We start from the raw sequence: 26,034 nt of genomic DNA on the forward strand, positions 1-26,034 counted from the left end.
AATGTCCCAACCTTAACATCGGCGCCATCGTCAGTTGTTGTCTCTTAATTTATGGCATTTTAAATGCAATTTACTGCCTCTGCAGGCAGTACTCGGTACTCAGTACTCAGTACTCGGTACTCGGTACTCACAAAACTCGAGTGCTCAAGGCTGGCTCTGAGTTGCGAAAGTGTGGCGTGGCATGGCGTGTCGTGTCGTGCCGGAATGCCAGAAACTATTATGGGCTTCCCGCCACACACCAAACTTCGGCAATCAGGGCCCCAAAAGTTGTACTGCTCCAGTCCCCACCCCGAATCCCGGAATCCCGAATCCCATCTAAGATATATACCCACAGCCTGGGCAAATCCCCAACATGTATATTGTATCTTGGACCTTTGTTTGTTTGCCCTGCCACTCAAACCACTGGACACTCAGCACTCGGCACTCGGCACCCAGTTGCCAGTTTGTTTGTTTGTCCGCACCTCCGCTTTTGGTCTCCGGAATCGGATTCGGATCCTGCTCTGGCTTACTTTAATTGTTAGTTTGGCCTATGGCTTCATCATTTTCGTCGCCCGCCCTGACCACAAATCATATTTTGCCCCAGGGGAGCGGCTCACTTAAGGTGTCCTCCGACTTTGTCTTCCCTGGCGACGCAGTCGTTCTGCGGCCTGTTCAGCAAGACGCAAAGCAAACGCACAGGGAGGATGGGTAAATGTAATCAAAACCAAATTGCTAAAATTATTATTTAATTAATATGGGGCCGGCTGTGATTTGCCTTCCAATGATAGACTGCGGCGCCATATGGCTGGGCAGGGGACTAAAACAGTATGCCGCATTGGCATGCCCACGTACAACATTTTCGAGCATTAATTGCACAGCATTTCAATGGCAGTGTTCAGATCTCCAAGCTGGATGGTGTTTTGCCAGTGCTGAGTGCTTAGATTAATATGTTCCATGGAGATCCATTGTTTAACGATGGAGACAAAATGTGTTGCCTAAACATAAGCTTGAAGAAACAGAAATTTGGGCACTGCAACATGTCAAATTTTAATTTTAAGACTTTTTAGGAACTACGCTGCTACATGGCAATAAACTATTACAAGCTATCGAAATGAGCACTTCGATGTGAAGATATCGTTTTTAATATCATATCGAAAATATCGCTTTGCTACAAATATCAACTTCGTAAATATAGACTTCGTATCGATTTTATCTTAAATGGCGATATATATATATATATCGCACAAAAATATAACAATATTTTTTAATATCGATATAAATATCGGCTAAGTAAACTATTTAAAAAATTTAAAACGAGAATACCTTTTGAAATATAGATATATCAAAAGACGATCACATTGCTTAACTATTGATACTAATATCGATTGGTCATCGTTCGTTTCGGATATCGCAGGATATCTTAAGGGGTCTCTTCAGCTAAAATAGCCGCCCTTGGAGGGGCGTGGTTGGAAGCAGAAGTGGTGGGGGTGGTGCAGGTGGAGTGAAAGCAATGGCCGGCAATAACTCAATGACTAAATCAATTGACGCTCTCGACCACTCTGGCAGGCCGTCGAAAGTGCAGCTTATACACCGTCATGGCCAGCACCAGTACCTACCCCACCGCCTCCGAAAAGTTTCTTGGCCAGCTGGCGTTGTTCTTGCCAATCCTCGAGTACTGCAGCATCCCTTGTGCCACTCGACAGCTTCAAAACAAAAAGTCAAATTGAATTACTTTTGCAACATGGCAGCCACTCATTGTTGTTCGGGAGCAGTTTTTGTTGCCGCTGCCATTATCCTTGTAGTGTTTCCGTACAACAGTGACAACAGCACCTGGCCAGCGGCATGGGCGGTGGAGCAGAAGTTTGCTACCTGCCAACCTCCGTTCAGCCACCACCAACCACCCACGACCACGTCCTCCTCCGATTTCACCTTCGCCGGTCCATCCGAGTGAAAAGCTATTGAAAGAAGAGTCCTTGGAAGCCGGGTGGGCACTCCTCCTCGAGGACGGCGGATTGGCCAGCACTTGGCCAGCTATCTCCAGGAGGCTACCAGGCTGCCAGGCTGCCAGGCTGCACTGCGTCGGCATCCGAGCATCAATGTGGACACACCGACAAATAAATTCCATCACAATTGGCACTTGACTCCCTCCCCCACCAATCTTTTGAATTTGTCCATGCTGCTTGCTTATGTTATTATCCCTGCATATGGTATTATAATATGGTTAAATGCTTATTTGTATGCCATAGAAAACTAGTTCAAACATTTAAAGTTGTAGGTGCCACAAATAAGTTCAAAAGGCGTGTAAATGTATACATTTCAAATCTAAAAATCCATTTATATTTTGAAAGTTGACGTTATTTTATAGTGCGTTCCACAAATCGGTCAAAAAGGTGTATAAATCTAAAATCTAAGAATGAAGTCACCTTTTTGGTCACCTTTTTGAGGAATTTCAAAACTTTTACTATTTCTCTGGTTTCTTATCCATTAAGCATATTTCAATTTTTTTATTCATGACGATGATGATTACATTTTTTCTACAGCTTATCTATTTTAACAAATTAAAAGAGCAGAATGTCAAATAGAAATCTTTCAAATTACACTCCTAACATATCAAAACGGTATTTTAAACATACTTAGAGAGCACTTACAGCCAAGAAAATGCTTAGAAGTTATTTGCATCAAATATTTGCTGTGAAAGGCAGAAGACTAAAATAATATGTAAATCATGACACATGCGGACATTTTAAATTGACATTTCAATTGAAACTTATATTTAAGGGACAAAAGTCAAGCATAAATGTATCGTTTCCAGATAAATCAAATAAATCAAATCATTTAAAAAATAGGAATGTTAAAATGGAAACTAAATAAAATATATTTCACGAACTACACACATAGCTAATAACAATCGAAAATTGTTCGCAGTGCAGGCCATGAAGAAGCAAACTTAGTGTGCCTTGTAAGTAGAAGTGTGCGAACTTCCGAGATGCAACGGAATATGTGACCGGGGGCAGGGTCGTCGAAAAGTTGCAAAGGTGGGCGGGACGGTGCTGTTAAACGCCGTAGCACAATGACAGCGAACGATGCAAACATTTCGCTGCATAAGTTGCCGAGCAGCTGCCCCTCAGTTATACATTCCCACCGTCCTATTCACTTTTTGTATATTAAGGTATAGTATCCTCTGTCTTGCCTCCAACTTTTGCCAGGCGTCCAGAGGCTTTGTCTGCCCTCATACAATGCAAGTTAATTCAGCACCGGCTTGGGCAACAGCTGCTCCCACCACGCCCCCTTCCGCCCATGCCGCCCCTTTTGTGGCAGCGCCGTCAACAACTTGTTGGCGTTGTTTCCTGTCAATCAGCACCAAGCCACCATGCCACCAAGCCATCCAGCCCATGCCACTTCCACCATTCAGCCTGCATTGTTTGTGGCAGGAACAGAGGGGAAAAAAATGAAAAAAAAAGACAAGGAAAACATAATCTAAATTTTGTAATTGTCCCAGGAAGGATCTCGTTGCCCCGAGCGGAGCTTTGCAAAGGACGGGCTGGATAAATTCAGTTGGATTCGTTGGCAGTCAGTCATTTTCATTTCGCTTATTCGCTCATCTCTGACTTCAGCTATCCTGTCCTGTCCCAGGCAGTCATCTCGCCCCACATGACCCGTCGTGTTATCCCCTCTAATACAATATCTTCCACTCAATTTGATGCTGTCCATCCAATCCAATTTTCTTGCCGCTCCCTCCTCTTTAATTCCCGCTGGATGCCTCCTCGAAGCACTAAGTCCCCAGTCCCGATCTGCCTCCAGGTTCATTCGAGTAGCTTTCAATCCGATTTGAACTCTTTCCAAGCATTACTCCTCTTCCAGCATTCACCTTAATCATGTAATTTTTTTCTTTTGTACAGGAGAATTAGAGTTTCGTTGCCAACTTGTGTCATGGCAATGGTTGTTGCTCCTTCACTCAGTTGAGTCTTAGATCAAAGACTTCAACTTTGAAGTCAATGCTCCTAGGGCAAATTGAGCAGCATATGCAGCCGTGTTTGCAGTATTGTATTTCGATTGAAAGGGACAGTTTAAGTGGTGGTTAATAAATAGATCTGGGATATGTTTGATTTTGGTTATCTTATTCTTAATTAACTGACCACAGTTTGTTGCTAATAATTGTGTCGATTATTTTTTTGTCTCTTGTGTCTAATACCGACAAAATAAATAAGGAATCTTAATATCGAATAACCAAAAAGCTGGGCTAGAAAGAACAAAATTATCTAGTTAATGTAAATAAGGAATGAACTTAAATAAAGTTTAGTGCTGTATTTAAGTACTACTCCTGCTACAGAGGGCAAAGTTTGAATCAGCCTGGTTTTGCATGGAGCCCTTGTGAACCATGTCCAAATTGAAGCATGTTTCGTTTGAAATGTTGCTTTTTCCCCAAGCCAAGTGATTATCCGAGTTGATTGGACTTTCTGTTCGATCGAAAGGATGTCGCATCGCTGAGGGTTCGTTGTTTTTTTCGCGCCGTTTCGGACTGCAGCAAGCTGACTGGCTGGAAAAATTGGGTCAGGGCATGGACCAGGCGGCGGCAACTGGGTCAGCGAAATAAATAATGAATATCGTTGCCAGCGGCAGGGGAAACAGAACGGCGGCAACAACTCAGCTCAACTCAACCCAACTGAACTCAACTCAACTCGAGTTGCAACACGCGCGCTAAGCGGCTGCATTAAAAGGCCACTCGCAAACACGGCCAGGCGCCAAAAAGGGGGTGGCAAATATGAAAACAATGCATGAGGGTTGGGATAAGCCCACCGCCCCACAGACCCACTTTCTCCCCATTTTTGCTTTCTGTAGGCTCACAAAATCGAAATGGTGAACAAAAAAATAGAGAGGCAGGCTAAAGCTGGCAACAAATGATGAAATGCTAAAAAGCATGAAACTGCAACAGAGTGAGGGTTTCAAAATGGGGGTTTCCCATTGGGGGAGGGGGAGGGGGAGGGGGTACTCGTGAAGTGGGCGCTTGATTACACTGAAATGCACTCAAAAGTGGCGAACGAAGCGATGCCGCCAGCGAATGCAATCGAATGGGCAACGGCAACAACAGCTACACATATACAACACCAATGTGAATGTGCCAAGCCCCCATACACACACACACACATACACACACACACATACACACACATATACAGAGAGCCCAAAGGCTGCGCCAAAAAGTTCGACAAATTACATTTAAGTGACGCAAAAGTTAAGTGAAACTCATTGCGAAAATCGCGGATAGATGTGGAGCGGCCATAAAAGTGGGTGGTGGGTTAAGCGAGATGGGTGTTGGGTGGTGGGTGGTTGTTGGTGGGTGGTTCTAGGGCTAGCGGCGCCACACGACTAAGTGCTTTGGCTTGCCGAATGTAGGCACTTGAACTATTTCTGTGTTCTCGCCCACTTACATACGCGTCGGTTGTTGTTTATGGCTTGGAGACGCTTCTGAAGGCCCCGATTGCGGATTTGAAAGAGGGGTAAGGGGAGAAAAAACGAAAGACTTGGATACAGATACCACTTACAAATGATCAACGAGTCTTAATCGTATTGACCAAAAAAAAAAAACTATTCCAAATTGTAAAGCAATTATAATGTTTTAAATATATAAGATTAGTAATTTAAGTAAGATATACCTCTAATACAACAAACTCTTATAAACTGTAGCCAAAAGTCCTGATCCCAAAAATAATTTTTAGATTTGTTGCCCAAAACCCTGCAAATAATAGTTTAAACATGGAATGTCGTACCTCACTGAGATCATCATAAAATTCCCTGTGAAATTGCCAGTCAAAACAAAGAACAAAACAGTTCGACTTACACTTTTTGGTTCCAATTCTTTTTGGCATTTGGTAATCAGATATTTTATGCTAAAAAATGGTCAAATCAAAATGTTACCAATTTAATTACACTTACCAACAAATTTGTATTATTCCTGAGGATTTGACTTATTTAGAGCCAAATTAGAGGACAGATGGACCTGACTAAAAATAATTGATACGTTTATCGGAATACTTTACAATTTGGCTACTATTTTCAGAATGTCTGCAGACAAAGACTTAAGTTTAGTTTACAATCAAGACAATCGGTCATTGACCAGATCAAAGCTGTAGCAAAATTGATACACAAGCTTTTAAGCAGCCTGCAATTTCTCCAGATTTTAAAAGCTTTTAGGCAAGTCTTTACAGAGCGAGCTTAATAGATAAACATTCGCTGATAGTTACTCTTTCATTACTCTGCACTTTATTTAATCTTTTGAGAACGATGTGAGACGAATCTTGGTGTGGCCCCGCTTTTTACTCTTTGCCACCCCATGGGTGATGTCCTTGGTACCCTGCGAGGCTGGATGGTCCTGAGCTCCCGCCGGCTCCCGAACTGGTGGCTCCCAGATGACCTTGGCCGGATAGACAATCACCCGGTGCTGGCCAGCATGCAGAATCACCTCGAAGTGGTGGTACCTGGCCAGCACCACGTGCGGCTGCTTTGCCTGGAGGAACTCCTGGACGGGAGTGAGCGGAATCCCCTGGCAGTTGATGTAGACGACGGCGAGGTCCAAATACAGGGCCGCCTCGTAGACGGTGGCCATCTTAGCGCCCCAGATGGCGCCACTTACGAACGGAACCCGCTCCCTGGCCAGGAGGCGGGGCAGCTCGGAGGCGTGGCGGAAGGTGTGCAGGGTCACCATCGCGCAGGGCCTCGATACGCCGAAGAAACTGTGGTCGAACTCGCACACGATCATGGGCGAGTCGTGGGCCATCGTGTACCGGAAGCGGATGTCGTCCGGCGTCAGCATGCCGACCACTTCCGCCCGCAGGCAGTCCACCATCTCGACGGCCTGGCGGTAGTGGGCGTGGCCAGCCGCCTGGCGGTGCATGTGCTCCATGGAGCCGCGCACACGCCCACAGAAGCCCTCGCGCATCGTCTCGTGCACGAAGACACTGACCACCAGGCCAGGTGCAAAGGGCTGCTTCAGGGAGCGCAGGAGCGGCTGGATTGCCGTGTCCACGTCGGCCTTCTGGCAGATGACCAGCAGGGTGGGATCCTTCCAGGACACATCGCTGCCATCGCCGGGGAAGTCCGGCCTTCGCCAAGTGTACGGAGTGGGCTTAGACATCGCAACTTCCAGCTAAACACGAGAATCACTAAACGAGAAAAAGAACACCCAGAAAAGAAATCACTTTGAGATTTGGACAGTTTTTGATATATTCGGCCTGAATTTTCACTTGTTTTGCTTGTGCCGAGCGTTTTAAGTCATCGTGACCCGAGGCGTGTCCTTAATCCTACTAGAGTGCCACACAGGTGACAAATTGTCGGTAAATATTCTTAAAAATACATGGCACTGGCTTGGTTGGCTTATAAAATTACAATTTTCTCTGTTTATTTAGCCACTTGGGAACGACAACATTTTTGTAAGCATTTGGTTTTTGGAATTTAATGTAGTAGTCACCTATTTGCTTCACATAGTTTTGTTTCGGAATATTCAACTATCAAGTGTGATAAATAGTATGAATATAATAATGTCATAAATAAGAAAATTAATAAAATCAACATTTATTGATTAAATTTTCATTAAAATTTTTTGAGAAAATAAGTACGTAATGAAATGTAATCGAAGGAGGCTTAAACTTATTGTATAAAATCTCAGCCAATCTTTAATATATTTATTTCATGTCAAAATATTTTATTTTTATAGTTTTGGAATATTCAACTAGCAAGTGTGATGGTAGTATGAAAATTAGTAAAATCAACATTTATAGTTTACAAAATGAGGTAAGCGATGAAACTTAATCGAAAAGGGGTTAAAATTTATTATATACAATACAATTATTTTATGTCAAAATAAAAATAACATCTTAAAATGGCTTTATGAAACGAAACCACTAATATTTTCCATGTCTTATATAATACACATGTCCTGCCCGAAATGGCTCATTGATAACTCCATCTTGCTGTTTCAACAAATTCAGTCGGGCGTACAGCTTTCAGCATGTACATCTTTCTCGCTGTTCTGCACTCTACTCCTGGCTTGAATATTAGTTTCTTGGCTAGGAAATGAACGTTGACTGCTGTCCTGTTCCATCCATTGCCGGCATCTATCCATCACTGCCACTTGGCAAAGGAAATGGAGACATGGAGACATGGAGACATGGCGATGGAGATGGAGACAGAAATGGAGACGAAACGAGTACGTCTTTTCTGGTTTCGCTTGGCTTCACTTGTGTTTTAGCCTCATTTGCCACATGGTTTCCCCTCCGCCGAGAGTGGTATACCCATTTCCCAGTGGGTTATTGCGGCTCGAGTGCCCCGTTCGCTCCTTCCGCCAGCAACACGTGGCCTTCCTGCTTTAATGATGCATTCTCACTTGCAACATTGCCGTATTGCCGTATTGCTGTATTGCTGTATGGCTGTGTTGCTGTATTGCAACATCTGCACAGGCCGCAACAACGGCAGACTCTTGTGTGTTATCCTGCGCCCCAGTTAAGTTGAGTAAAATGCAATCGCCCAGCTTTTAGCTGTAGGCTCCCAGCTTTCAGCTTCCAGCTCGCAGCATTCATCACTCGTGGGAGCAGCCAACCAACCAGGCCACCAAGCCATCCAGGCATTCAACCACATCCCATATGCCATATACCATCTGCAACTAGCTGCCTTTCCCATCTCAATCTCATTCTTTGTCTCCCAGCAGTTAAATCCAGCGCATATTGTAAAGTGTCCTCAGTTTTTGGTGCATTTTGCATTATATGATTTTCAAAACAAGGCTGTTTATAAATGTTTAGAACAAATCCATTAACATCGTGTTAAGCAAAATAAGGGTTTCATTGTTTAGTCCACCTAAAGGAATGTTTTCCCCGTTTGAGTGTTCTTAATACGAGTAAAGAAAAGTTAACTTAATTTTTAGCAACTCTAACAGTTGAATAAAATGTAATGTATGGAAAACACCATTTATAACCTTCTTAAAGTATGCAGCCGCATGTTTTAAGTACGAAAGTGCGATGGATTTTTAGTGAAGAACCAATTACTGTTTTTCATAGCATACTTTTAGACACATTTATAAATGATTTTAAAATCCTAGGTTTTATAGCTAGTATGTGGAAACAATAGTTATTTAAGAGAAAATAGAAAACTACATAGCTAATTGTTATTTTTTGTCTGCTGACACAAATTAAAATTTACATTGCAATTTCAAATTTTTTTTTTTTAGATTTCAGCCCGAGCTGAGAGAGATCAAACATGAAGAGTGGGGTATTGAGATAAATTTTGGAGGCTTTGCAAAGTTCAACTTGGAAGAGGTTGCCCTGTATATAACTTTCCTTTTTATTTTTCACTTCCTTGAAGAACAGCACTTTGTGCTGCAATATTGTGTTGAGAGGCGCTCGATAAACACGTTGCGCAAAGAAATCGTTGCATAAATCAAGGCTTAATATCCTCACCTCATCGATGCTTGTGCCAACGTCGATATCGGGCCACTACAAAGTCCAAAAAGTGACCGGGAAAATCACCGCCCATCCACACGGACATTTTTTAGTTCACACCCAAGCTGTACTGTTCGAAAAAGAAAAAAAAAACGACCGAATCTGGATCCAAATCGAAAATCGAGAATCGTTCAATTTTTCAACTCCGACAAATGAATATTTAAGGCCACAAAAGTGGGAGGAAGGCAGTGGTCAGTGCCAAGTGAAAAGTGCAAAGATTTACGAGTAGTTCTCCTTTTTTCCTTCTTTTTCACCAAAGTCAGACAACCTTGGCAAATTGACTTTTGCCTTTGGCCTGGATTTTACTGCGCAAATTTCTAAAAAGCAAATGAGCACAAGCCATTTATTCTCACTGAATAAAGGGAAAAAAACTTAAAATACCTTTGCATTCTCATATCTGCTTATTGAAACTATTTTTCCCAGCCCATATTATATTAAAATAACCACAGTTGATTTTTAATCATTAATAAATATACCTTTTAAAAAATCCGGCCCTTAACTTAAAAATTAGTTTTCGTAGTTTTCATAAGTCTTATCACTTATATCCTCTATTTTTTTAATACATAATATAAGGATGAACAATTGCTATCAATTGGGATGACAATAAAATACAAGCTTTCAATTTCCCAACTGTTTGCCATTTTAATTTGTGTGCTCTGTAGGCTGCTTAGTATGTTTCACGATCATAAGAAGACTTAAAATGGCTTATTGTTTTCAAAGCTTTCATTTCAATTGTTACTACTGGCTCTAAATACTTTAGCTGTAAGCCAGTACGGCTCTTTTCAGAAATTTGAACTCAGGGAAATCAAAGACGATGTGGGTTGGTTTCTATGCCAAATAGGTAGCATGACCGAATCAATAACCAATACAACACACCGCTGCCAAGGCCAAGTTCCCTCAGCCGTTGCCCTGCGAACAGTTGCCAAGCTCAAACTGGATTCCAATAAATTAACAACCTGCTGGCGATGGAATAAAAGAGAATAGTGCAGTGAAAGTGGGCAGAACTGAGATCTGCTGTCTGCCGCTGAAAGGCAAGGCCAAAAACCAAAACAGACGGAATTAAAATTTGTATGCTATCAAAGTTATGCTGGCAGGAGCAGACCAGAAAATTGAAAAACAAACAAGATAGGAAGCAATGTCGGCAAGCGGGTGTTTGAATACCCTTGCAGCCAATAGAAAAATTAAATATTAAATTAGTTTTTACCTTACCTAGATACTTGACAAATTGTGTACCTTTTACCTAAACAAAGTACTTATTTTCTCAAACACCTTCTACCTTACTTAGATCTAAAAAACTAGTACCTTTGCCAAAACTGGCTATATGAAATAGTAAAGGAATATATTCATATTTGGAAGCTTTATGTTATAGTCGTCCCATTCGGAATGTTCTGACTTATATACTTTCTGAATCAGAACGAAGACTTTTGGGAAAGTTGTATCTTTATAGTTTTAAAACTGATAGACTTATTTCTGAATACTTTGAAGCGTCAGAAATGTGTCCTCTACTGCCTTGTAAAGTTTTCACAGAAATGATTATACCTTGCAATGGTATAAAATGAAATAAAAGGTGGCACAACAAAATTATCAAAGATCTGCTTCCGGCAAAATGGCGGTGACAACAAGCCAGGCAGTGGTTGAAAATGGAGGGCAGGGGGTCGAGTGTCGCAGCCAATTTGCAGCACAACAGCAGCCGCCAGGCAAAAAAGGACACGGAAAAGATGACAAGGAAGGGCCAAGCAAATTGTTTATTGTTCCATAATTGAAGCCTGGAGACGCCAAGACCGCACCTAATACGCCCTCCTGTCCACGTTCACTATTCACTTTCAGGCCTCAATTTTCCTCCCACCAACTGCCCCTTTTCTTACTAACCAAGGCTGGAAAGAAGCCGAAAAAGCGTCGCATACCAGCTCACAAGCTTTTTCATCAACAATCCCTAGCCGATTATAACGTTCTTGTCTCTAAGCTTGAGTTTCTGGCCTTTACAATTACTATTCCGACTAGAAAAGCTATGTTCATAAACCCCGGTTTGTAATTTGATCTGTCTTCCGATTATTTTCGAAACTCTGCCTTTTATTCTTAAATGCACCTTGTCGCAATGTCTTTTGCAATTAAAAAGAAATTTAATTTTTGAATCAATAATTTGTTGAAATGTCATCCATCCTTGCGCCAATCTTAATTATATTGATAGCTTGTGTACTAGTGGACTAAATAGTCATAGAGACACCTTCTTTACAGGGTTAAATAGTTTTGTTCGAATTTATAGCGGGTTTTGAAATGGAGATTATTATATGATTATTATACAGGGAAATTTATGTATATTTTATTGTATATATTTAAAATATTTAAATTAAAAAACATATTAACGGGTTTGCCAAAGAAGTAACTAGGATGTTGACATTACTTAACAAGGTGTTTAAGAGTATGCAACATTATATTTTGAGTACAAAAGTCCTTGCGATGCATTCTGAAAAACGACGTTATTTTTTCATTGTATACTTTTAGACACCTTTCTTTTTAGTAAATTCCGAACCCTAGTACTTTTTCTACAAAATGTATAGCTTAAAAGGCACATTTTCTTTTTTTCCAAGTACTAGTTGGGGCTTAAATTTTCGCAGGTGGAACTGAACCGACACCATCTGACTATCTGATACGGTCGCACCTCATTCCAACACTGGCTTCTCCTGGCAGCTTTCTTAATTGCCTTTGCGCAAATAAATTCAAAACAAAAAGGGCCAAGGTGGATAAATGCGAAACAAAAGCATTTCATCAGGACCATTAAAAATGATTTCGGTAAACACTGCGTCTCAGCTGGCTCATCTCTGTTCGCTCTTTGCAACATATCTCCTGGCTGCCCATCAATTCCTGTCTAAGCAGCTGCTCAAATCCTGAATTCTGGACGAGAGAAAAAACAAAACTTCATTAAGCAATGTTCAACAATAACATTCGTTCTCATTCACACACACACACACATACGCAGACAAAGGGCCCGCAGATTTATAAGCATTTTACACCTGTGGCGCCATTTTTAGGCCTTCGAGCCTCTAACCTTCAAGCTCTAGTCCCCTTATGCATCAAATGGTTGAATGAATCTGCCGAGCTGGCAGCCTCCCAACCCAGGAACTTGGCATGTGTGTGCGTGCAAACAAGCTGAAAATTCATTAAACTGGAGCAATAAATTCTTTTAATTGTTTTCTTTGCCACCCCCAACGCACCGCACTCCATTTTATTAATTCATTCCAAGTTTTTTTTGCGCTCCCCTTACTTTTTTCCATTTTCCTTAACAACATTTCCGTTTGGCAAAGGCAAACATTGTTTGCCCATCTCATTGCTCCACTCTCCCCTCTGCTGGCTGGGCAACATTTTAATGTTTTACGTGATATGTTTGGCCTGTCCTTGACGCGGTGGCAAAAGTCTACACCTGACTCCACCGGGCTGTCATTAATTCTTTTCAATTTACCCAAAAAATATAGGGAGAGCCTGGCGAATCTGGAGTTGCCTCATTAGCAGGTACAGTCTCTGCCCGAAAACTTTGACAGTTGCATCATTAATACTTTTGGGGGAGGTTTGAGGGGGCTATAATGAACTGTCGAGCACTGTACTAATGGATTTCTTCTCCTCTGCGCTTTTTTCTCACACAGGTGTCTCCGGCATCGACTTGTTTCATGTTGTAACTCGAGGATTTTCGGTAAGTTTGCCCATCTCGCACAAATGCATACCCAAAGATAAATAACAAATGACAAGCACGCGTATGGAGAACTGGCATTCGATTCTGAGATCGGAAACGTATTTGGTTTTCTATTTGAATTGTTGTGTTCCCCGACTCACCAATTTACGAGCCGCACAAACTTCGGCCAGAGGAAGGAACAACAACGGAAGGATAACACCGAGATTGTCCTGCAACTGCAATTGCAAGTTTCGATTTAGTTTTGAGGTCAGATGGGGGGGACTAAGGACTAAGGTTGTAGTTCGAGCTGAGCCACACAAATCTCTTTCTCCCCCTTTTCTGCTGAAGATAAGCGAAGCGAACAAAACTTATGCAGCTCCTTCTGAAGGGGAATTAAAGCTTGCATTCTGAAAAGTCAGGTGGGAACTTAAGACCACTCGAAATAAAGAACAACGAGGGTTTGAAATGGAAACCAACTGCGGAACAGGTTTTTTTTTGTATGTCTAATGGGGGGATCAGAATACTTTATATGCAATTTAATAGTTGAGTTGGGAGTATAGGTGATTTTGAAAGAATCCGTGCAAATAAAACTGTGCATTTTTACACTTTGACGCCGCCAGAAAATGTGAAGTGCACAATAATACCAAAATTGATAAATATCGCGTGAAATAACCAAAATTATTTACGTAAAGTTCTATTACACTTATAGTAAAAAAGGTCAGCGGATTAGACGGGTATCATTAGTGTGCAAGAAGTTATCCACTATCAAGGGGACTAAATTAATTACAGCTATTTATTTTTAACCATTTCAAAATATTTCTAAGTCTTAAAAAGGCTGTAATCCTTTAGCTGGGCATTCGAAACTATCATATTTTATTTACGACACCAAAACCCTTTATGTCGCGCCATCAACGACGGGAAAAATTCAATAAAAGCTATCCCTTTTTGATTATTTTAACTTATTTTTAGGTCTTTTTGTCAAATAAAAACTGAAATCCATTAGTTGCGCATCAGAAACTATCACGTATTATTTACGAAACCCAAGCCCAAGGAGTTCTTGCCGGTAAATTCAGGGAAAGTGAAGCATTGCTTTACAACTAAGGCTATCCCTTTTTGATAAAAGGTATAATGTCACAAAAAAAACTTGTATCCATTAGTTGCGCATCAGAAACTATTGAATTTTATTTGCTTAACACAAACCATTGAAGCTCTTGCCATTAAAGACAGGCTTCACAGGGCTTAGTTATCTCATTTACATTATGTTGGACAGCAATTGACTTTGAACCCGTATTTGCCTGACCTTTCATCCATTCGTTATCGTCCTGTCAAAGTCACAAGGAGCAGACTAATTAAAGTGCATTCAGTGTCGTGTCACAGGTGCAACGGAATTAGCCAGAATGCCTTAATCAGTTGGCAAGGTCCGGGATACGAGAAATGACAGTCATTTGACATATGTTGGCCCGGCCGTCTTATGTTGCTGCAAAAAAGCAGAGCACCCGGCTGCACTGCACTGGGCTCAAGTCCATGCCAATGTTTTAAACTTAATGTGCCCCTTTGACCCTGGCAATTGCCATTACCATTGCCATTGCCATTGCCATTGCCCAGTGGCCGTACTGCACTTCCGGCTGTCGTCCTTGCGTCCTTGCGTCCCTGCAGCGTTTGACATTGCGCAAAGCCAGAGGAGTGGACTCCTGTGCCAGCTTCTCCATCTGTGCCTCCATCCTGCATCCCCTGACCCTTTTTCACGACTCCATCTCCGGCTTCGTCCTGCTCGCTGCTCATTTCAGGAAATGCATTTCGTCAGCGTTAAATGAAAACGAAATTGCCAATTTCAATGAGGAAAAGGAGTACGGGTGGCATGAGGACTGGCGGATCCTTGAGTTGAGCTATCTGCGAAGTTCAGGCTCAATCAGTCTTTCACTGCTCTCTGATTTTTTGCCAAGATTCAACGCCGACTAATGTGATTTGCACGAATGCGAAACTAAGACTGCGACACTGACGAAAGATGGGAAAAATGGCGAAAAAAATAGAAGTAGTAAGAAGGGATAACGAGATGGGATTGTGTGATAGACAGCGTGGAATATTACGGTCGAGAGGAGAACAGAAATCGATGGATAAGGGATAAACGCACTGGTGACCTATTTCCATTACTAAGGCCATACAAATCATTCCCAAGGAATTTTCATACACTCAGAGAAAGAAGAACGTTTAATACGTCATATTAAATTAACTGAAAATAAAAACTATATACCTACACATTGTAAAATAGGTAAGAGAGCCTAGGCCAAAACTTACAATTTAACCTTACATCCTTTAGAATTTGTTTTTATTATTTTATTTTCCACTCCACAAAAAAAACCAACAACGACATTAAGTTGAGCTTCCCCAAGAAAATTTAAAGGAATCATAAGAACCCCACACTTTGAAAAGAATCCCTAAAAATAATAAGAGGGCCTGGCGGATTGGGGGAGGTCATTGCTGGTAAAAGTGAATTGCAGAGAATCCTTAGACCAGTTACGAGAGCAACTGCGTAAATCAAATCGAGCTAAAGCGAATGCAAGCCAAACAAAAAAAGATCCGTTTGCTCTTACTTAACCGCCGAAGGCGTTTGGTTAGTTTTCCCGCCAGTTTCTCCGACCATTTTAGCCTCGCTTTAGCGGCCCCTTCCATTGGCAATTCAAACAAAAGCGGTGCAGAATTATGTCATTGGCAGCGTTCAGTGTTCAGCTAAGCCCTCCCCCTAATCTTTTTCACTTCCACTTCCTGCCCCAGCTTTGAATTTTCATCTTTCCTCGGGAGCTACACCCCGTTTATACCTACACTTAGGGAAACTTTCAATCTCCCCCATCCAAAATTCCCTATTACGCCCTGAAACTCCTGAAACACCCTGAAACCATTAAAACTCCCTTACACATCCCAAAACTCTCCTGAAACTCCCTTAAACCCCCCTGATACCCTCCTGAAACCCCCCTAAAGCTGCCACCATTCGCGATGCGTACCTCGTTACGTATCAAACCCCAAATTGAATACAAAAATCTCATCAAAAATCGATTAGAGCTGGTTGATGGGGGAAAATCCAAGGAGTAGAAGGACTGAAGTGGCAGCCAAGTATATTTTATATGGTAGCAAGCCGCGCAACCAGAATCGTGTTAATAAACGAGCTTCATCGCTAGGATGTGACAGTCCAAGCGGCGAAGCCACTTGCACCTGTTCCTCGTTGGTCAAAAGAAGCAAGTGGATTGAATAAATAACATTGGCAAATGCAATTTGCGAAATTAAAACCGAAAGTAGTAGTATAAACTTTTCCCCCCGTTTCCCATTTCCCATTTGCCAACCCCAACGCCCAACCATCAGTCGCCTTATCAGTGACAGCAATCATTTCTGCGGCCTGCTAAACTTTCTCCTAACGACGCCAAACGATGAAAGTGATGATAATGATGATGATGATGGCGAGGTGTAGGAGTGGTCTTGTGGGCTTTGGAATTTAGGCTTATTGCGGTCGCTTCTGGAGCCACATCGAATTGGAAAGCAAAGCGTTCATTTGTAAAATTAATAAAAATAGTTTCTCACTCGCCTTATGAACTCAACCCGAGAACTGTTGCTTGTCCTGGGCAGCTTTGTCCCATCCTGGGCCCTGATGAATATGGATGAAAGGGCTCGTAAGTTCCGAAAGCATTAAGTGACACCAATGAGCCCGGAATGGGTTCAAGGGGTATACGACTTTTCTGAGGGCCGCTGCCAAGTTTATCTTAACTTTTGTTCCCACCCTTTGTGGTATACTTCAGGGGTCTAAATGCATAATTCAAATGTATTTTATAGCGTGGCACTGCCCTAAATATATATATATATATATATATATATATATATATATATATATATATATATTTATTTATATTTATATATATATATATATATATATATCTGTTAAATTACTTTAAATCCCTTTGCATTGTTTTTGCTTACTTGCGCAAATCCCCAAAGCAATCGGTTTAAAATAGAATCAAATTATTAACATTGAAAGCAAATAATAGCACTGATTAAATAAATGTAATGGGTTTTTATACCCACTACTTTTCGAACAGTGGGGAATATCAATTCCTGCAAAGGGTGACTTTTCGGACTGTACAAAATATATATAGCCTTGCATGCCTGTTCGTCAGTTTCAATACCCTTTACAAGCTCAGTTTAAAAACTTAAGACTTGAAATTTTTGCAATTGCCTTTTCAAGTTTTTCAAGTTTTGCTCTCCAATTATTTTTAAGCAAACCAATAAGCAAGTCAGTGAACTCCAGGTATTTAATGTTCGAGGCACTAATATCGTTGTGCTTTCTTTTTTTTTGTTGTTTGTTCGATTTACCGGACTACAACAATTTCATTTGTTTAATTGACTTTACTTTCCCTTCATTGTTAAACAAACGACATATATTTATTTACTTTTTGGTCTTAACAAGCCAATTCCCTTGACAATGCCTTTTGGCTTACAGCTGAATACAAATTTGATCACCAGCCCTAAAGCTCATCATTTTCATTTTATACCCTTGCATGGAGCTTTATTTATTCAATTTAGTTAACATTTTTTAACGCAGGTAAGGAAACGATTGTTGATAAACAATTTATATTTTTGATAAAAACAACAAATTTTCGCAAATTAGTCAGTCAGTTGTAAAGCTACCACGATAAATCTCTTCTAAAAGAACCTTTGGAAATAGGATAAACGGCATAACTTAATTGTTTTTAATATTCAATCGAGATATATAGTGTATCACTGTTTTAATTAAATATTTTAAATTTTGTGGGAGTCTAAGCACCATCTCAAATAGCTGCCGCTGGCCAAAATATATGAAAATCTAGAAAAATCGGCATAAGCTCGTCGGTTTTCACATATAGCACATTTATCTGAAAGGGTGGATATAATTGAGCTTACCGAAGCTAGCTACATTTCTCCCCTCTTCATATTAATAGTGCCCATCAGTTCCTCTTCCAACAACATCCCTATGGAGCGTGTGACAACACCCCTTGGATTTCTTGAGATAAGATATCATCTTGGCCATGTTATTTGCTGGCCTGTCGGCCTGTTCAAACGCTCGCCCTCTTCAGTCACAAGTGCGGACATATCCCTACCTTTAAACCTTTTTTGCTCGAACCCCCAACCCTGCAACGATGCTGTGTTTTGTATGCTGAATGAAATAGCCCATCTAGAATTTAGCTATGTACACAAAAGGCGAAAGCAAATTGTGTTTTGTCAGTGACATGGAAATCAACTGAAGCGATGTGCGCGATTTACGGGCCGAGGACATTTTACAGGGCTAAATCAACAGAGTGGGTTGTTTCGGTTGGTTGGAGGTGGAGTTGGGTTTGGGTTTGGGGATGCTTTTTTCGATAAACTGTTTGAAGCGCACACACATAGGGCCACGTGTGACCACGCCCACCACCAATCCCGCCCACATGTAGGGTAAAAGAACAGGGACAGAAACAGAAACAGGAAGAAAATGAAAATGAAAAAGAAAAAGAAAAGTGCCAGCCCGGAGGAGGGTACAACTCAATTAAGCATGCACAATGCACACGAATTTAAACTGGCTATCGGCCCCGCACAGTGGCCTCTTGGGGAATTTTCAATGCTCGCTGCAGTCGCGTAGGTTTCCAGGGCGGGACCCAAATAAATGTACAAAAATTGTTGAAAATATCGCAATCCATACTGCGGCAGACGGCCGATGGTAAGGACAAGGGAAATAAAAATGTTTGATATTTGAGTCACATAAATTTCCATTGATTTTTCTCGTTTTGTCCCGTTCCTGCATTTCGTACGTGCCTTTGGGCGATTCTTTAAACCGTTGGCTCACGGAAAACGCCAATGGCGTCTGCAAGCCGCAGAGAAAGGGAGAGAAAGTGGAAGCGATAGACCCGATATACTATAGTTGTAGTTGTGGTCAAATCATGTACTATATTATGACTCGAAGCAGTCTTGTATTGTTAATCCTTTAAAGTTTTCCCCTTTCCCTTGTACTGGCTCTTAAAATAAGCCTTCCGATCGATTTGGTACTTTCATTTCAGTACCAGGAATTAAGTAAATTACATTTCTAATTATGGTTTTCACAATGTTAATTTCAGGTGTTAACATTTTTTTTTCCACAAAATTGTGAAAATTGTAAGTTAAATAAAGTTGCGTTAGCCTCCAAACTTAAAAAATAGTCAGAACTACACTTTATAACTATAGCACCAAATATTCTCTTAGCAAGAATTTTTTTATGGATATAAACTTTTTAGAGGACTAAGACAGTTGCCAGATATAGAAGCTAGTCTTGGGAAAAAATATTATTTTAACTTTTCTAATATACTGGGACTTGAGCATCTTAAGATTAATCAGAGTGTTTGCATCTATTCACTATTGCACCCACTTTCCAGTTTGCTCGTTCGCTTGTTTAATTGGGGGTGTGGAAACATTCGCCCGACAAATGGCACGGCATTGGAATTGGAAATAAATAAGGGGCCCGACCTTTGACGCCTGTCGCTATCTGAATCCGCCCACCTAATGCTTTCGAACACCACCACCCCCCATTTGCCGCCTTCGGGGCGACCTTCTGCCCCTCGACCCCCCGTTTGTTTGCTTAATAAATGAATGTGGAAAGTGCTCTGAATATTTGTACAATGTTTTTATTTTGCTCCCTGCTCTGCCTCCATTGCCTTTCAATTCTTCTCTTCCCCTCAGGTTTTCGTTAGAGTGCTTCGTATCTTTTATCACAGTACCTATTGCGGAGAACACGTGGCATTTTGCTTGTCACTTTGTTTTTAATATTGATTTATCGTGATTGCGCATTGTGCATTGAGTTAACCACAGTATTTGACCATACCCGGGGTCTTTCTGGACCCTCCTTCCGATTTCATTCGAAAACGGTATGGCTTAGGCTATTTATCTCCCGCAGTTCATACAGTTAAAGAAATATGTAACACATTGGGGATGCCACAGAAATCGCTGGGATTTTGAAATCACATCTTAAGGAGTCCAGAAGTATGCAATAAAAAAACGAACTTCGTCCCAAGGACTCTTATATATTTTAAATATATAATGTGGCATAGTTAAATCATTTTTTTATCTTGCCAAATTAACTATATTATTTGGTTTAAAGGTTTTTAATGCATGTTTTTTTTTACGAATAAAGAATATTTAAGATGACCAAGTCCCAAATACAGTTGCCTTAAAATGTAATACTTTGTAATACCCTTTTTAGGATAAGCGAAATGAATATAAAAATTTGCTTAAAAAGAAGTCAAAAAGTAATAATACCCCACATCGTTGCTTTATATCTCCGAATCGAATTTTGCTTGCGGCGCTGCCTTGGTAGCTTTATCAATCAATGGAAATCGATTTGTGAGGCTCAATCAACGTGGGGGCGGAACCAGCACCCCTCAGAAAAATGGGAAAGTTGTGGAAGACAGGGCGAGAGAGAGAAAGGGAGAGAAAGCCAAGAAGAGAGCAAGAGAAAGGCACTCACTTGGCCATGCCAGCCCAACCCTCCTAACACTTAAATAGGCAGCCATCTCCTCGTTGTCGTGTCATTGAACTCGTCCTCAGCCCCACGGGTTGCCTTTGTCAGATAATTTTTGGGGTGGCCCATGTCACTTTGTCGAGGGTGGAAGTGGAAATGGAAATGAAAATGTAGTAGTGGTTGTGGGCAGCGGGTCTAAATATAAAAGTTTTGCCCCGCCAGCTTAGCCCGAAACTAATTTGGCAAACGAGCGGCCGGAAAAACAAAAACAAAGCTCAAACTGTAACCGAAACCGAAACTAGAACTCAACCTTCAACCCTCCGAGTGGCTGTGACTCATCGATGACGTTGCCTCAAAAGTTGGCTTGGTCCGAGTGCCAAGAATAAAGGATAAAGGACAAAGCCAGGGACATACATACCACTTGACTCTCAGCTCGGCGGGAGCCCCAAAAACATAATTGAGCACAACACCTCCCTTCCAACCCCCATGCTGGTTGCCGGCTTAACGCTAAACGTTTTGTGGTCCACACGGAAAGCGAGACCCCATCCAAGACTGCAACTTCCACCCACTCACACGAAATGAGCGCCAACTGTTGCTAGCATGTGCCATATATATGCCATATATGTACCATATGTGGGCTGGTCGCCGGCTACCTTAATGACCATAATCCCAGCTCATAAAGTATGCAATGGAGAGGAAGAGTGTCGAAACACGGACAGGGTCTTAAGTTATTAAGCGCATTTAGTGGTAGATTGGAAAATACTTGGCCAGATTGCGTCGAGTTGACTTGACTGCCCGACCCCACTGCATTGGCAAATAGGGAAAACTGGGGAAGGGCGTCGGAATAATGGAGCTACCCATTGCCCCAGATTCCGCATCATCGCCATCACTCTTTCCGCTTATCCCTGCAGTTGGCACTCTGTGCCCAATTCGTCTTCGCCCAACGCCTTCAGATGCATAAGTCTCAGCAATCCCAACTTATCACAAAATCCCAAGCACTGACCAAAAACTTAGTCACTGAGAAGAAACTATATGTGCTAACTCAGATATCATGAGATCCTTCTTAGCCTAAAAGAGCGTTCTTTAAATATATATTTTTATTTTATAAATAACTTTATTTAGGTCAAGAAGTAACAATGGTTAAATAACTGAAGAGCCGAAGTTTACAAAATGAGATTTAGACCCTTTAAAATATCAAAATAAGCATGCATTTTATAAAGTATCTCCTAAAATACTTTATTTAAACAACCCCTGCCCAGAAATCTCTACTTTTCGAGATATATAATATATACATTAATATATATATTTCGATTTGGAGACCTTCTGTTTCTAAAATAACCTTTTGAAACTAACATAAATGGTTGTTCTTTATCTTACTTACTTATCTTACTTAAATTTGAAGAAATAAGTTTTAACTTTAATTTGATTTTGAGCATTGTTTTTTTTTACAAAACATCAATTAAAAATACAAGTCGTTAGCAATAATAGAACTATTCCCATCCATAACTTTAATATTATTATTAATTTCAAATGTTTTCCAAACAACGTACCAATAAAACGTTATGAAGCAAACAAACTATCTGCCACATGTCTTGCAAACTGGATAATCGTATTAAATTCATATTTGTGCCTTTCCACTTTACAATCCCCAGGGCAAACGACACAAATCCACGGCAAAGTGAATCGCTCTCTGCCAGTCACATTTTTCCAAGTGTGTCAACTCGGGGAATTTGCAAGAACTTTGGCTGCTGGCTCATGCAACGCTCATATATCTTGCCGCCGCCGCTGCCGCCTCCGTCAACGTCTTCATTCCATCCGTAGTGTAAAAATGCGTGCCCCGGGATTGGCTTGCAACTAAATGTGCATGTGCGTGTGGCGCGGGAGACGCCAGACTAATGGGGACATGGAGCGGAGCCATCATTATTGTGCATATACAATGTTCTGTTCTGGCCCCGTTTGCCACACTTCCTCCGCGGTGACGTTGACATTTGGAGTGTCATTTTGTTGGTTTGGCGTGGCTGCCTCAGCCACTTGCAACATCCAAACTCGCACCTCCTCCCTTTTGCCTTTTTTTACGTCGCCTTCCGCCTTGGGAATCGGATATGCGCTATATTTCCTACTAGCACGAGCTTGTCTTTTGGGGGTTTTATGATCAGGAAAAGACCTGTTTGGGCTGAAATGTGCTCAAATATCAAAGGCTTTTATTATGATCCATAGTCCATGAATTCGAACAGCACCCGCAGCTCTTAAGTAAGAGTTTATTAACTTGGCCAGGGCCAATTGAGTTTTGATCGGGCCATATTTGCAAACGTTAAAATTTATTTAGTGCCGTGCTTTTTATGTTGTTGAAAGGACTGTAAATCAGAGTTTGTAAGGTATCTCTCCGAAGGTTTTATTTAGCTGGAAGCTAGAAAATGAAATCTACATAATTATGAAATAAGATTAAGCAAGTTGTACTAATCGACATTTTTTGAATAATATCGAAATTGCTCCCTATATTTGGATATTTGCTAAAACAAAAAGTTGTAAAATAAAATCATAGCAACCGCTTCTTCTTTAAAAGTGGATGAAATTCACTAGTTTACCATATATAATTTAGGGTCTTGTTGTCAGAAAATAATATATATTATGTATAAAATTACGAATGCAAGCAATTGATACAACATGACAATGGACAATTTTATATATTTTATATATATATTTTATATATAATATACACAATAAATTAAGCTATTTGCTGAAAAATAGTGCAATAAGGGGTAGACTATCCTTGAGTCGGTTAGCTTTTTCTATATCTTTTCCTGACATCCAGAGTTTCTAGAGGCTGACTACGCCCCAAGTCATGGATCTGAGATTGGGATTGTGTTGGGTTTGCATTGGTTTCGCTGGAACTGGAACTGGAGCTGCAGCTGCTTGGCACGCACTTGCTGCCACAGCTTGTGGCAAGCGGAAACACATTACATACTCGACAGCTTGACTAGAACAACACACGGCCAAGAAAAGTTTGGGTGGCAGTGGGCGGAGGTGAAGGTGGATGTGGATGTGGAGGACGCCTGGCGACAACAGCCGGAAACGGAAATAGAATAAAGTGGCTTTCTGCCTGATGAGTCGCCAGCTCTCACATGCCACACGCCACATGCAACATGCCAAACCACACTCCCAATGGCCATCGCAATGACAATCACATTGAGAGCCATAACTCGCTTGCGGTTTTCCTCGAGACCTTCCCCGGCGAACTAGAGCCAGTCGGGCGGACCAGCAATTTATTCCAATTGTCGTCGGCGTTGCCAGCATTTCATTAACTCGCACTCACACTTGCCGTCCATCGCCGGGTCTGTCCGCACTTTCTCCGCACTTTCTCCGCCTCCTTCGCCTTTCTCCCGGGTTAATTGTCCTGGCAACTGAGAAATCGGGATCGGGAAAGGCGAGAGTGTGCCAGCATTAGCGGTCCATCCGTCAGCGACTTAAGGGGAAGCTGCTAATGAAGTTGCGTTCTGTCGAGCAGACCTAATGGATAGCTGATTCATCGGGCTTGTCAAGAAGTCTGCTCCTTTGATATGGCATATTTATAATTCCCTTTTTAAGAAAGTGAAGTTAAAGGCTTGCGAAGCTAAACATTTCTCCAGATTTCTGTTCTCCACTTTTTAAAATTAATTACATGTTACCTAATTTTTTTTAACGCAATTGATACTTTTAAAATGCTGATGTGGTAAAACATCTTGGTGGCCAGGTTCGGAGTCTGCTCAATTAAATATTTTAAAAAAGGTTTATATATTTCCCTTTAAATATAGTAGGTATAGCATAGTGAAGTGCACACAGTGTGATTCAAATTTAATATTACTGAATTTAGCACGCCTGTAGTGGTTACAAACATAAATCTTTTCCTCTATAAAAATAATATCAATACCTTTTTGGGAACAAAAACCAGCAGCAAAAATAGTTAGACCTCTTTTAATTGCATATGGGATGTGACTAATTTATTCCCAAACTTTTGCCACCACTAAGCTCCAATTGAAAATGCAAAATAACAATAAAACAAACTCTCCTAAAAGTCTGGCTGTATAGTTTAAAATTTTCATTTGCCAATTGTTTGTCTCCCATTTCTTGTGTACATTTGATTTGCGCAGAAAGCAAATGTGAATATACATTTGTTGCAGGACTTTTCTCAACAAAAGTGACAACAAATCCCATCGGAAGGACTCGTTCGACGCATGATTGGAATTCGCCGGCAAAACTCACGCTTTAATAAAGTTTATCCGGCTAATAAAGCATTCTCAAGGCTCCCATTAAGCTACAACCCCCTCGATCCCTTTGTGTCCCAATTGCTGGCAACAAACGTTAATTCGAAACGTTTTATTGCCACCGAAAAACAAGCAGAAATGTTTTGCACAACTGAAACTGGAACTATACAAGGCTGAAAACGGGTGGAAATTTGCCACAAATTGCAATGGGGCCGTGAAAAAAGGGGTGTGTTCGTTTTCTCGTGGGCGTGCGATTGTTGTAAATTTCGTCAGCTATTTTTGGTACTGTTGTTTTATATTTGGCATGGCTTGGCCTGGGCTTGGGCTTGGGCTTGGGCTTGGGCTGCGAAAAAATCGTTACAAAAAGTTATGGAAGGAACGGGGCCATATAGCAATATAGCAACAATCAGAGGGCCAGAGGAAGAGCAGACACGAACGATGGGACGTGACTGGAATAGCACACCAATAATTGAAGCCAGCGACGACAGCCGAAGACGTTGAATTAAAGCCCAACATGAAGTATGGCAGCAATATAGCATGGTATAGTATGGAACTATATGTGTGTCAGTGGAGGAGGGAAGGGGGGGTGGCACCGTAAAAACACATTAGTCCGAACCCCCGACTGGAGAAGTTTATGGATTGCATGTGCTTCAGCTGAAGCTGAGTTCTATTTTAGCTGCAGCTGCAGCTGCAGCCCCACTGATAATGGACTGACAGCGAAAGCACAACCACCGCCCACTGCAAAACCCATCTAACCCACCCAAAAAGGGGGTGTCCTTTTTCCAACAGAGAAAAAAATATTAAGCTATGGCTTAAAAGCAATACAAACAACGCATTAACATTTTATTGCCTCCATCGTTCATATGTCAATACACGTTGTGGTTAAAAATAAGTTATCAAGTTAATACGATAAATAAAAATTGTACAAATACAAGTATGTGTGCATATGAATGTATAAATCGATAACAAATTAACATATTTAAATTACTTTAAAAGTGTGCAATATTCAATTTTAATCTGTAAATATGGTGACAATACTGCGTTTGTATATCAGGCATGAAAGCGAGCCATTTGCGTTCTTGTTTTACCAAAAATGTAAATATTTAAATATAATGTTTGTAATTTCTGAAAGCAAAAACAAAGCAGTTAACAACAAGAATTTAAATCGAGTAATTTTGG

The 26,034-nt window shown here is 41.1% G+C and overlaps 2 protein-coding genes across 11 annotated transcripts in view; one reads left to right on the plus strand and one right to left on the minus strand.

Moving 5' to 3' along the window:
- The window catches only part of LOC128261102 (uncharacterized), a 92,080-nt gene that overhangs the window by 45,305 nt on the left and 20,741 nt on the right, over positions 1 to 26,034 (plus strand). For all 10 annotated transcript variants that reach the window (XM_052994562.1, XM_052994558.1, XM_052994557.1 and 7 more), the window contains one exon: positions 13,106 to 13,152. The gene's annotated coding sequence lies outside the window, so the exon portion shown is untranslated. The remainder of the gene's footprint in view (positions 1 to 13,105; positions 13,153 to 26,034) is intronic.
- Positions 6,220 to 7,281, minus strand: LOC128261106 (uncharacterized). Its single transcript, XM_052994569.1, has one exon. It carries the CDS (start codon positions 7,109 to 7,111, stop codon positions 6,245 to 6,247), a length of 867 nt encoding a protein of 288 aa, XP_052850529.1. The 5' UTR covers positions 7,112 to 7,281; the 3' UTR covers positions 6,220 to 6,244.

Source organism: Drosophila gunungcola (assembly GCF_025200985.1).
Source record: "Drosophila gunungcola strain Sukarami chromosome X unlocalized genomic scaffold, Dgunungcola_SK_2 000050F, whole genome shotgun sequence".
Taxonomy (NCBI): Eukaryota; Metazoa; Arthropoda; class Insecta; order Diptera; family Drosophilidae; genus Drosophila; species Drosophila gunungcola.

Coding starts and splice junctions, on each gene's coding strand:
- LOC128261106 (XM_052994569.1), bottom strand. CDS start 7,111: ATGTCTAAGCCCACTCCGTACACTTGGCGAAGGCCGGACTTCCCCGGC.